Genomic DNA, 12321 nt, shown 5'->3' on the forward strand with positions numbered 1-12321 from the left:
TATTGCCCAGAAAGGAATGCAGCCCTCACCTGAAAAAGGTTCCCTACTGTGCAGTAAAAGGGAGTTCAGGTGAAGTTCAGAGAAGATACCTTTATTGTGTCGTTATTCTTCCCCTACCACAAAGGGAGCATACGCCATGTTCTCTCCACCAACTGCAAAGGAAGACGACACTGATTGGTTTTGTACACAGCAAAGTGAGAAGCAATGGTTTAATTCTGACAAAACTGAAAGTCATTCCCGTAGATTCCCCAATCCCTTCCTCCATCTATGGAAGGTTAGTTGGATGCCAGCAAATCATTATCTATCCATCCGCACAGAATTTTATCAAACTTAAATTTGCAGTATGCAGACAGCTGTTGGTTAACTTGATGAAAAGATGAATCATTTCATTAGTTTCAAATATAACCATCTAGGGTTACCTCTTCAAGATCTTCATGCCTTTGCTTAAACAAAGCAAAACAGAAGCGTCGGGAAGATTTCTTTACACTATTTCCTGAGAAACACTTGGCATCAGTGCTGACGGCCTTTTTGAGACGTTTGTTGAGATCTTAGAATTCGGTCCACTTTGGTCTGTCTTGGGCGCTGAAGTAGTAGTGGAGGACATGCTCTTTCGTAGCAACTGCTCCTTGCCCTGAGGAGGAGCCACATAATGTTGTGGCAAGTGCTTAAAAGCGAACGATGGCTCTGGTGGTAGGTTTTTCTGGATGTACTCCCCATAGCGCTTCCTTCTGTTCAGCCTATAGATCCACAGCCTCTCCTCTTCTGCTATGGGATCATCCAGGACCCCATCCCAGCGAAGGCTCTCGTTGGAAAGCATAGAGTCGTTTTGGGTCAAGAACGAAATGCTGGCAGAGAGAGAAGGTTTGCCTGGAGTCGCCTTTGGGGCGGCACCTTGGGGCGTCGTTCCAGGGCCAGTTTGGTGTTGAAGTAGTTCAAGGGGTGATGTCACAAGGATGGAGGGCTTCTTGCTTTTGCTTTCAGGTTTTCCTGCTTGAAAAGAATGGCATCAGAAAGGAAGTTTGAGCACCTTTCAAAGCACATCACAGGAATGTACAATGCCTTAGGCCAAGTCAGACTATTGGTTCCTGTAGCACAGGACTGTCAACGCTGACTGGTAACAACTCTCCAGGGTTTCACGAAGAAAATCTTTACCACTTGCACCAGGGCATGTTGGGGATTGAGCCTGGGACCTTCTGCATACAAAGCAGAAGATCTCTCAATGGCTTGTCCCCCGTATCAGCATATTAAAATACCTGTGTTGAGAAAGACATGCACAAAGGAGCAGCCTTATTTATAGAGTCAACTGGGTGTTGACTGACAGGACAGCAGCTGCTCTTCACCATCACTTTTTTGTAATTACTTTAGCTACAAAATGGTTTAATTGTATTATTCAGCCACTTCTGTTCCTAAAGGCAGAATGTTTCAACATCCTCCTGTTGAAATGGAGTGGCGATTGATGAATATCTCCCGCCCTCTACTGCTTAAACTAGAGAACAGCAGCTGCTTGAAACTTGCTCTGGAAAACACCCAACTCTTCCTACTTGTAGATCCAATTTCTAGAACAAGTGTTTGCTTCTCCAAGAAAGCAGACCGCCACCAGCACTGTTCCTTCCCTTCTTGTGCAAATTGCTATCTAGCATGGAAGACTACTTGAATAAACCAGACATGTGGGTCTAAAAAATGCAAGTTTAGCACTTCCGGGTTGGCGCCATCGCCGAATGGCGGACTCCCTCCGAGCTCCGGAGGGAGTCTGCTCGGCAGGGGCTGGGTTCTACCGCACCGGCGATGCGGGGACCCTTAGAAACCACGGCCACGGAGGCCGTGGACATGGAGACTCGGCTTGCACCGTTAGCGCCCTCCCGACTCGTGAAGGAGCCTTTTTAAAGGCTACGGATCGGGTGCCGGGGAGAAGCGTGGTGCCTTGAGTTTTCTGCTTCCCCTGCTGAGCGAAGCCGCATGCCATCCGGCGGAGAGCGCTGACTTCTTCCATTGAAAATTCGGACTTTTCAACAACAACCCGTGAGTAAATTTGGAAACCGGGCTCAAAAGGAGGAAAAAAAATTTTTTTTTTTTCGAATTGGATACGAGCGGGGGGGATCCAAAAAGGAAGTCAGTCCCCTCCCTATTGTAAACTTTCCAAAACAAGGACGGGGAAACCAAGACCCAAAAAGGCTTGCATTGCTGATAAAAATCCAAAATTTCACGATGGGGAACTACAAGAACTGTGCTGGAGGAGGAACTGGAGAAGGGAAACGCAACCCCCCCCCCTGGGAACCGGGGCGACTGAAGAGAGAGCCTGGTGAAAGGAGTCGGAGATTTTGACAGCTGTCAAAATAGCTGTCAAAGTCGAAAAGCGGAGTGGATTTTATTATGAGAACTTGGCTGGTTAAATTTGATACAATTTGCTACAACTTGTTAAAATTTGGATACAAAATGGCGAATATGGATAACAAATTGACTTTTGGATCAGAGGAAACAAAGTCACAACAATCCCCCTTGAGGAGCTTCGGGACATTACAAGGATTGGGAAAGTGGAAAAACACCAATGGAACTTTACAGGACTGGTTATCTTCTGGGAAAGCTGCAAAACGGAAATAACATCTCGTCTTCAGGGTGTTTTCTTTTTTGTTTTTTTAAAGGAGACAATAGATTTTTCTATTGAAGAAAGGAAGGGACTGAACGTAAGGTTTTGCCCCTGAATAACAACCATCCCTGCAGACTTACCAAACTTTCGAATTACAACGTTTTAGCAGCGGAACAAAGGGAAATTAGACTACAACCTGGAAAGAACAATGGAGGGAGTTCTATTACAGTTTTATTAAAGACTGAAGTTAAAGTTTTGAAAAATAATGATAATAATAATAATTTTGATTTTCAAAAAAATTTATTTTTAATTTTAAAAAGAAATAGCCAGCAAGGAGTTGGGGAAAAGTTGTGATTTATGGCCTTAAGAATTCCAGGCAGACACTAGGGGTTGATGGTCAGGGGGAAATTAAACCGGAGACAGGGGGGGGAGAACTAAAACTCCAAAGGCTTGCCAACTTTGTTATTTTTTGCTGAATTGGTTTATTATTCATTATATTTTTTTTTTATTTTCTACCTTTCTTGTTTTTATTATCTGGGGTGCTTTTTTTATTAAAAAATGGAAATTGTGGAATGACATGGGGTGGGTCTTGGGGAAAGAACATTGGGTTTTTTTCTTTTTTTTTTTTATTATTATTAAGGGTAAAACAAATTAAGTTTCAATTTGAATGGGGAACTTGTTTGGCCAACAATATGAAAGGGGAATATGGTAGGGGTGGGGGAAGGGGGGAGTCCCGTAAAGTGATATTTTTTGTATTTTTGAAAAATTTTAATAAATATTATTTAAAAAAAAAAAAAAAAATGCAAGTTTAGGTAGGTTCTTATGCACAAAATTCACAACCAGCCCTGTAACGGCTGCACTAAAATAACATTTGGCAGCCACAGCGTGGGGGGAACCTGTGGCCTTCTGAATATTATTGGACACCAGCTACCAAAATCAGGACTGAGAGTTGGTTGGCCATGCTGGCTGTGGTGGACGTAGATCAGCTGAAGAGCCACCAAGTTCCCCATGGCTGCTTGAAAGGCTGGCCTCTCTTGCAAGTACCATCAGGCCACTCATACAGAGCCAGTGCGGTACAATGGTTAGAGGGCTGGCCATGGAGCTCAATGGCTGACCTTGGCCCAGTCACTGCCTCTTGGCCTAGCCACAGCTGTCAACCTTCCCTTTTTTGCGGGAAACTCCCTTATTTCAGCGCCATTTCCCGCTGCTTCCCCGGATTGTTAGATGTCCCGTAGACTGTCTCTGGGACAGGTGAGGCTGCTGATCCCTTATTTTCAAATCCGAAAGTTGATAGCTATGCCTAGCCTACTTCACAGAGTTGTGGTGGGGATTAAATTAGGAGCAGAAGAACCATGCACACTACCTTGAGCTCCTCAAGAGAGAAAAGTAGGTGGGATATAAATGCAAGAAATAAAATACCCTTCACACACAAACACCCAGTTCTGGCAGGGTGAGTACATGCAAACCACCATTTTGATTTCCCACAATGCCCAGTTTTCAATTTCCAGCCATGCCGTGCAGGGAAAACTGTGGTCAATTTTAAAATGGCAGCTTGCAGGCACTGCTGCCAAGGAGCCCACCATCACAGAAGGGAGATTATTGGGCTTGGGGGTGCCCACCATTATCTTGTGCTGCCTTCTTTTTCTTCTTTCTTGCTTTCTTCTTGGTCTGAGGGGTGTGTGGGCGTTCCTTTGCAGGTGGCTTTTTGGTCTTGGCCCCCTCCCCCTCGGAGAGGGGGTCTTGCTGACACACGTCCATCTTTCTGGGTATCTCTTGCTCCTTTGGGTGCTGCTGCTGAGCCTAAGAGAGACAGGAGCAGACGAGGAGTGTTGGACTCGGTCTTGGGTTCAAATCCTCCCTCAGCCATGAAGTTCGCCCGGTGGCCTCAGGCCAGTTGCTGTCTGTCAGCCTAACCTACCTCACAAGGTTGTTGTGAAGATAAAATGGAGGTGGGGGGAGAGAAAAATGCAAACCACCTCGAGCCCCTCGGAGGAAAAGGTGGAATATAAATGTAAACAATAATAAATACATCTTCACTTCCAATCTAGTATTTGTTTAGAGGTCAAGGCGTTGTCTGCATGAATCTTGGGAATTGAATTTTGGAGAGGATACTGACTGATCGCCATTTCTGACTCTAATCCGCTCTCACAACTCCCCTGGAGTTAATAATTCTTTGATATGTCATTCAAGAGATTTATATTCTGCTTCCCAAGGCAAATCCTTGAGAACCGTCCACACATCTTTCTGTTTAGTGGGTTTCCTGCGATGTTCACAGCCTGGAGGGGCCTCTTTGCCCTGCAGCAGAGAGGACAAAGGAAGCCCCTCCATGGGAACATTTGCAGTACGAAGAAAGTTACAGGATTTCAGTGGGATGTTACAAGACGTGCGCAGATTGGAAATGGAGGAGTGGGGCTCCCCCAAAACATCGGCAGGCACAACAATATTGAAAGTGGGGTAGTGGATAACCACCCTAATACTCCTCAGTAAACCTCCTTCCCCCCATTAATTGGCCATTTTCTCCTCAGAAAATCCCAACTTTTCACTATCCCCCCATTAATTGACGACTTTCTCCTCAGAAAATCCCAACTTTTCACTATCCCCCCATTAATTGACCACTTTCTCCTCAGAAAATCCCGACTTTTCACTATCCCCCCATTAATTGACCACTTTCTCCTCAGAAAATCCCAACTTTTCACTATCCCCCCATTAATTGACCACTTTCTCCTTAGCAAACCCCGACTTTTCACTATCCCCCCCATTAATTGACCACTTTCTCCTCAGAAAATCCCAACTTTTCACTATCCCCCCATTAATTGACCACTTTCTCCTTAGCAAACCCCAACTTTTCACTATCCCCCCATTAATTGACCACTTTCTCCTCAGAAAATCCCAACTTTTCACTATCCCCCCATTAATTGACCACTTTCTCCTCAGAAAATCCCAACTTTTCACTATCCCCCCATTAATTGACCACTTTCTCCTCAGAAAATCCCAATTTTTCACTATCCCCCCATTAATTGAACACTTTCTCCTCAGAAAACCCCAACCTTTTTCTTACTCTTGCTTCTTCACACCCCCATCCCAATTAATTGACCACTTTTCTCCTTAGAAATCTCCTCATTAGCCCTCCCCCAATTAATTGTTCTCTTCCCCCCTCCCCCATAGCATTTCCATGACCTGCCCCCCCCCGAATTACAGGCATGCTGAGGTGGGGGAGGGGTCCTCCCCTCCCCCCGCACTCCCTCCGCTTTAGCAGCTGCCGCCGTCCTGGGACCGAACCTTTCCGCCAGCTCCGGTGCTCCGCCCCCTGTCTCGCTCCGTGGACGCGTCTCCAAGGCAACAGCGCACGGAGATCCAACCTCCATCCGCGCAGAGCCGAGATGGAAAAAAAAATAGTTCCCGCCACACATTTGGCCTGACTGACACTCCCTAACTCAAAATAGACTACATATTAATTTATGCTAGTGCTGTAAATCGTACTAGTCATCATCACCACCACCATCATTGTGGGTTGGATCCAGCGAGCTTCTGCTCAGAATAGTCCCATTGGGATTAATGGACCAAAAGTCAATGGTCTCCATTAATATCAATGGGTTTAACATTGAATACAACTTTGCCTGCCTACGTGCACAAATAACTATATATGTTTGAAATATTTATATGCCGCCTTTATAGAGTAAAACTTTTATCAAGGTAGCTTCCATTTTTTAAAAAAATCCCACAGCCCCCCTAAGTGTTTATAAAAACAGCACAAACTGTGGATATATGTGTGTTGTAGAATTGAGTTTTTAACATCATTCTTATTGTATATGGATATTTTAAATGGTATATTGCTTCAATTTTTTCTTCTAATCCAAAGCAATTTTCATGATTTTTAAAAAATATACAATTTTATTTATTTTGTAGGATCTATATGCTGCTTGATTGTAAAAAAACAAATAAAACCCTTACAGCAGTTTATAAAAAGGAGAAAGCAATAAAACTATTAGTTAAAACATTTTAAAACATTTTTCTAGGGTTACCATCTTTCAAGAAGTGAAAATCTGGACACAAACAAATTGTTGACCCTTATTTTTATTTTTTTAGAGAAACAACCCAAGGTTTCTGCCGCAATTTTGACCGTTATGTTGCCGGGGATCCAGGATGAACCCCTGAAATCCCAGACGTATGGCAACCCTATTTAAACATTCAAAAATTAATGAGCATGAATGATAGGTGAAAGCTAGATTGAAATGCATGCCATCATTCTTCATGCCTGGGTAGGCTTGCCTAAGTATAAATGTTGTTAGTGGGTGCTGAAAAGAGTAAAGCGCTGACATGTCGTCAAGGGGCAGGGAGTTCCAAAGTGCAGGTCTAAAAGACTTATTTCTTACAAATGCAGAATTGAGTTTTAGGGGACACTTGTAACAGGCTGATGGTAAGGCCAAAGTCCCGGCTGGCTTGGGCAAAACAGACAGTCTCCGTAGAGCTTCCTCAGTGTGCACTGTCAAGGCTGTATCATCTGCACATCACATCCTGCCACAATTTTGTCTTGGCATGGAGACGTTTCAGGCTGAACAGACCCCCCCCCCCCATCACTCATTGAATGGATACACATACTGTCTTCAGTCAAGCTGAAGGCACAGGAGAACAGCAGGACATCTGAACTGCTCAACAACGTCAGGGAAGCTGAGCTATCTTCCAGCCTTTGCAATGACCCTGTAAGGTAGGCCTGCGTTTATGTTAAGTTGTGGGTGAACATATCGGACGACACAGCGATTCTTCAAACAGCTCTTGTTTATTCACAGGCCAGAACAGAACTGGGCTGAAGGGTTCAGCCAACCTGTTTATATAGAGCTCAACTACAAAGCAACAGTAACCACTTTCTGTAACTATCCAATCACTGAACGTCACTTCCAATTCCTTATTTGCATATGTGGACCTGAGTGAAAACTCTCTACAGTATCCCCTTGCTGGCTCAGGGTGAGAACTTCAGTACATAACACCTTATTAATTCCATACTGCAGCTAGGCAGGAGTTTGCCTCTTGTAGTTCTGCCACGATGTTTTCACCCCTCCCTAGATGACCCTTGGGGTCCGTTCCAGCTCTACAATTCTGTGATATTTCACATTTCTTTTGCACTCAGGTTTTTGCTGTTTCATCTTGACTTACGATTCTGCCTCTTATCCTTGGGTTCTCTCGCAACACTGACTGATTATCCTGATTTAACAGCAGACACATAACCCTCCCAAAAGATGCCCTAATTCTTCATCATGCTAATTATTGCTACCAACTGTCATAGTGATTGGTGGCGGTTGTTTTTCCCATTGGAACAAAATGCTTAAACAAGATCAGCCCTTTGTTCCTAAGCAAAGCTTTTCCGAGACAATTTTTGCCGTTAGCGTGATAAATGGGAAATATGTACAATTATTGTATTATTATTGTTTTCAGTAAAAGAATAATTGCAGCCTCCTCCTCACTCTGAGGGTGCCATAATTATAATTCCAAAGAAGACTAGAGTAAGGCGGCTGAAACTAAAAGCCAAAAGATCACATCTGTGTGGTTATATATTGCCTTTATGGTGAGTAGAATGTGTGTGTGTTGTTTTTTTTTAAATATTGTGTTTCAGTGTTGTAATCCACCCTGGAACCTAAGGGTGAAGGGTGGGTAATTATTAGTATTAATTCTTATTTTCAAAGTTTTGTGAGAATCAGATGATATGCCCCCTCCTTTTTGACAGTTGTAGCCCATATAGATCAGAGGTTACCCCCCACTGAATTAAGAGAGACTTACTCCCAGGTAAGGTAAATCTCTATAGGTAGTGGAGATAGGTCCACAGACCTGTCTCCCTCGGGAAGTTGTGGACTCTCCTTCCTTGCAGGTTTTTAAGCAAAGGCTGGATGGCCCTCTGCCATGGATGCTTTAGCCAAGATTCCTGCATCAAAGGGGGTTGGACTAGATGACCCCCGGGTTCCCTTCCAATTTTACGATTCTATGGTTCTATGACAATGTGTACACATTGTCTTCTCTCATAACGCTAGGACTCGCAGACATTCGATGAAGCTGGAAGATTCAGGACAGATAAAAGAATGGACTTCCTTGTGCAGTGCAGAGCTGGAACTGTGGAACTCTCTGCTGCAGGAGGCAGTGATGTGTCCACCAACTTGGATAATCATAATATAATAATAATTTATTATTTATACCCCACCCATCTGGCTAGGTTTCCCCAGCCACTCTGGGCGGCTTCCAACCGAATACAGTGGTACCTCGGGTTACATACGCTTCAGGTTACAGACTCCGCTAACCCAGAAATAGTACCTCGGGTTAAGAACTTTGCTTCAGGATGAGAACAGAAATCGTGCTCCGGCGCGGCCCAGCAGCAGCGGGAGGCCCCATTAGCTAAAGTGGTGCTTCAGGTTAAAAACAGTTTCAGGTAGAGAATGGACCTCCGGAACGAATTAAGTACTTAACCCGAGGTACCACTGTATTAAAAACAACACAGCATCAGACATTAAAAACTTCCCTAAACAGGGCTGCCTTCAGATGTCTTCTAAAAGTCAGATAGTTGTTTATTTCCTTGACATCTGAAGGGAGGGTGTTCCACAGGGCAGGTGCCACCACCGAGAAGGCCCTCTGCCTGGTTCCCTGTAACCTCACTTCTCGCAATGAGGGAACCTCCAGAAGGCCCTCGGCGCTGGATGGCTTTTAAAGAGGATTGGACAAATTTGTAGAGAAGGCTACTGATGACTACTAGCCACAATGGCTATCCTCTGCCTCCACTGTTGCAGGCAGTTCTGCTTCCGGATCCCAGTTGCTGGAAACGACAAGAGGGGAGAGTGCTATTGTGCTTGGGTCCTGCTTGCGGGATTCCCATTCCCCTGGTTGGCCACTGTGAGAACGCTGGCCTGATCCCTTTGACATTTGGGATGGAAGTTGCTTTGCAGGGGAACACACCAGACAGTGGTATTTCTCAATAAATACTATAGGATTGATCTGGGTTGTGGCTAACAGGTCCAGCTACACCATACATTTAAAGCACTCTTAGATGACTTTAATAGTCACTGCTTCTCCTAAAGGATATTGCGAACTGTAGCGTGCTGACATTACAGAGCTATAATTCCTGGCATCCTTAGCAAACTGGAGTTCCCAGGTTTCTCCACAGCTGTCAAAGGGGTAAACAAGAGTTCCAAAACTAGCAGTGGGAACACACTGGAGCCGGAGTAAATGGTCTTATATGCACAGACAGCCTCCATTGGACTAGCACCTTAAACACAGACCACTGCATTTAGGAAACTTCACACAACAGCAGTGATTGGTTGCATTGCATTTGCTGCTAGAGGGCAGCGGAGAGTTGCGAGAAAAGGTCATAGTGAAGCAGATAATCAGGTTGTGTTCCTAAAAGTGTGCGTGTGAGATTGTTATCGCTCATCGCACCCTGCAACACCCGCCTTCCAGTAATTTATCATTCAGCAATCAGTGCGGTTGCAGGTTCAACATGACAGGTTAAAAACACATGGATATGCATCCGGAGAGAAATAGCGAAGGGTATTTTATTCCGAACCTACTTTGCAATGTTGAAGTGAGGATGAAATTGGGTGGGGTGGCGTAAGAAAGACCGTGTCTGCCTCCTGATTTCTTTTTATTCTGTAGAATATATATCTTGCTTAGTTGTAAAAAAACACACAATAACTCTCAGAGCAGTTTACAAAAAAATAAAAGAGTAAAATCAAGAGAAAATCACAACAATAACAAAATCAAAGTTAAAATACTAAAACAGATTAAAATTACCTCAACTTTCTAAGCATCTGGGTAGGCTTGTCTAAACAATAATGTTTTTAGCAGGAGCCGAAAAGTGTACAGTGAAGGTGTCTGCTTGATCTCAATAGGCAGGGGGTTCCAGAGGGCAGGTGCTCTCAAATTTCAGCAATGCCCTGTGCCGACCTAAAATTTAGTGCTCCCACCTCTTGTGGTCTGTTGTACATCATTGTTATGATGCCTCCTGCAACTCAGGGCTGGGAGACCACTGTCTCTCTGAGCCTAACCTACCTCACAGGGTCGTTGGGGGGATTAAAGAAGGACCTTGTATGCTGCCTTGAGCCTCCTTGGGGAAAAAGGCTATAAATGCAAACCATACAAATAGATATTATTATTTGGGGTGGGAAAGAGAGGAAAAGTTCTCTAACCTCCTTCCTCACAAATTATGTTGGAATTTTTTATTTTCCCTGGTTGATCGCTCTGTTCTGCTGGTTCCCCTGCTGTGGTCTTGAGTGATACACTCTGAGCAGGATTTTACCACTTCAATTAGGACTTAGTTGCAGATGAGGGCTGCTTTCAAGCCCAGATTAAGAGTTTAACCATTTACATAAATTGCCCCTCCATGCCTTACGAGATATACGGAAACATTTGTCGGAAATGTAATGTTTTAAGGAGAGAAACATCTCCCCGCCACGCCTTTCTCTCCAGCAGGCTGCAATAAAGCCATAAAATGCTTTTTAGAAAAACAAAATGGCCAATTACCCTAACTGCCTCGTCTCAGCAGGGAAATGCCACAGTGAGCTGCGGCATTGTCTTAAAACATCCCTTTCCATAACTCTGACAGGCGGTGAGGGATGGGGAGATGTGGGCTGCCATGGCAACCAGCGGTCTCGGCCTGCAGCACAACAGGCCTGACACCTGTAAACAGAGGAAAGCCTTGTTCCGCCAGCCTTTTTTTTCCGATTCCTTGATGAAATTACTGCCTCCCTCCTGCTGGCGTGTGGGATGCTGTCGAGAAATGTTAAAACCAGTCATGCAGCAAAGAGGCAATCTACTTTCCAGAGGAAGTGAATTACTGATAGCTTGGATGGAGCTGCTGCCAGTCAGAGTAGGCTCTGCTGAGCTAGATGGGTAAATGCATAAGATCCCTGAGAGAAGGGTTCTTGCAATGTAATCAACAGACAGACAAATTTCAAACGGTGCCAGGGGGCCTCAGTGAAATTTCTGCAAGCTGGATGTTGGATAGGTAAAGGTAAAGGGACCCCTGACCATTAGGTCCAGTTGTGACCGAATCTGGGGTTGCGGCGCTCATCTTGCTTTATTGGCCGAGGGAGCCGGCGTACAGCTTCCGGGTCATGTGGCCAGCGTGACTAAGCCGCTTCTGGCGAACCAGAGCAGCACATGGAAACGCCATTTACCTTCCCGCCAGAGCAGTACCTATTTATCTACTTGCACTTTTTGACGTGCTTTCAAACTGCTAGGTTGGCAGGAGCAGCGACTGAGCAAAGGGAGCTCACCCCGTCGCAGGGATTCAAACCACCGACCTTCCGATCGGCAAGTCCTAGGCTCTATGGTTTAACCCACAGTGCCACCCACGTCCCTCTTCATTTAAAACAGAAAGTCGCATTTAAATCCAGTTCAAAATGCAACAGAGGCTATTTCAAGAGTGCAACAGCTGATGTAACGTGGCAGCTGTTTTGGTAAGGAAGTGAGCAGATATTGGAAATCGGAGGCAGATTTTTACACCAAAAGAGGAGATGAGAGCAGCTGATATGGGGGGCACAGGGAGCAATGGGGAGCAGAGAGGCCTGAGGATGGAAGGAGGAAGCTGGTGTGGAAAATGGCACAGGAAAATCTCTTCCCTGCCCCTGCTGCTTTCTGCCCTCCAACCTCAGCTTCCAAGGCTCCTCTCTGCCATTGATTCACATGCCTTCCCCCCACATCCTGGAGGATTTTCAAAAAACCGGTGGCACCTGAAAATATGGTAAATATGTGTTATGTAC

At 44.9% G+C, this 12321-nt stretch overlaps 1 protein-coding gene across 2 annotated transcripts; it reads right to left on the reverse strand.

The window, feature by feature from the left end:
- Positions 1–70: 70 nt before the first annotated feature.
- Positions 71–5892, reverse strand: LIAT1 (ligand of ATE1). Of its 2 annotated transcripts, XR_014541955.1 has the most exons (4): positions 5781–5892; positions 4204–4384; positions 420–987; positions 71–152 (listed from the first exon to the last, which is right to left on the reverse strand). XR_014541955.1 is itself a non-coding variant. In XM_083588032.1 (3 exons), the coding sequence occupies exons 1-3, from the start codon at positions 5784–5786 to the stop codon at positions 482–484; spliced, it is 693 nt and encodes a 230-aa protein (XP_083444158.1). In that variant the 5' UTR covers positions 5787–5884; the 3' UTR covers positions 175–481. The 2 variants fall into 2 exon arrangements, 1 of the variants encoding a protein (XP_083444158.1); XM_083588032.1 differs by lacking the exon at positions 71–152 and having other exon boundaries at positions 175–987; positions 5781–5884.
- Between the last annotated feature and the right edge of the window lie 6429 nt (positions 5893–12321).

Source organism: Podarcis filfolensis (assembly GCF_964270895.1).
Source record: "Podarcis filfolensis genome assembly, chromosome: 15".
NCBI classification, from domain to species: Eukaryota; Metazoa; Chordata; class Lepidosauria; order Squamata; family Lacertidae; genus Podarcis; species Podarcis filfolensis.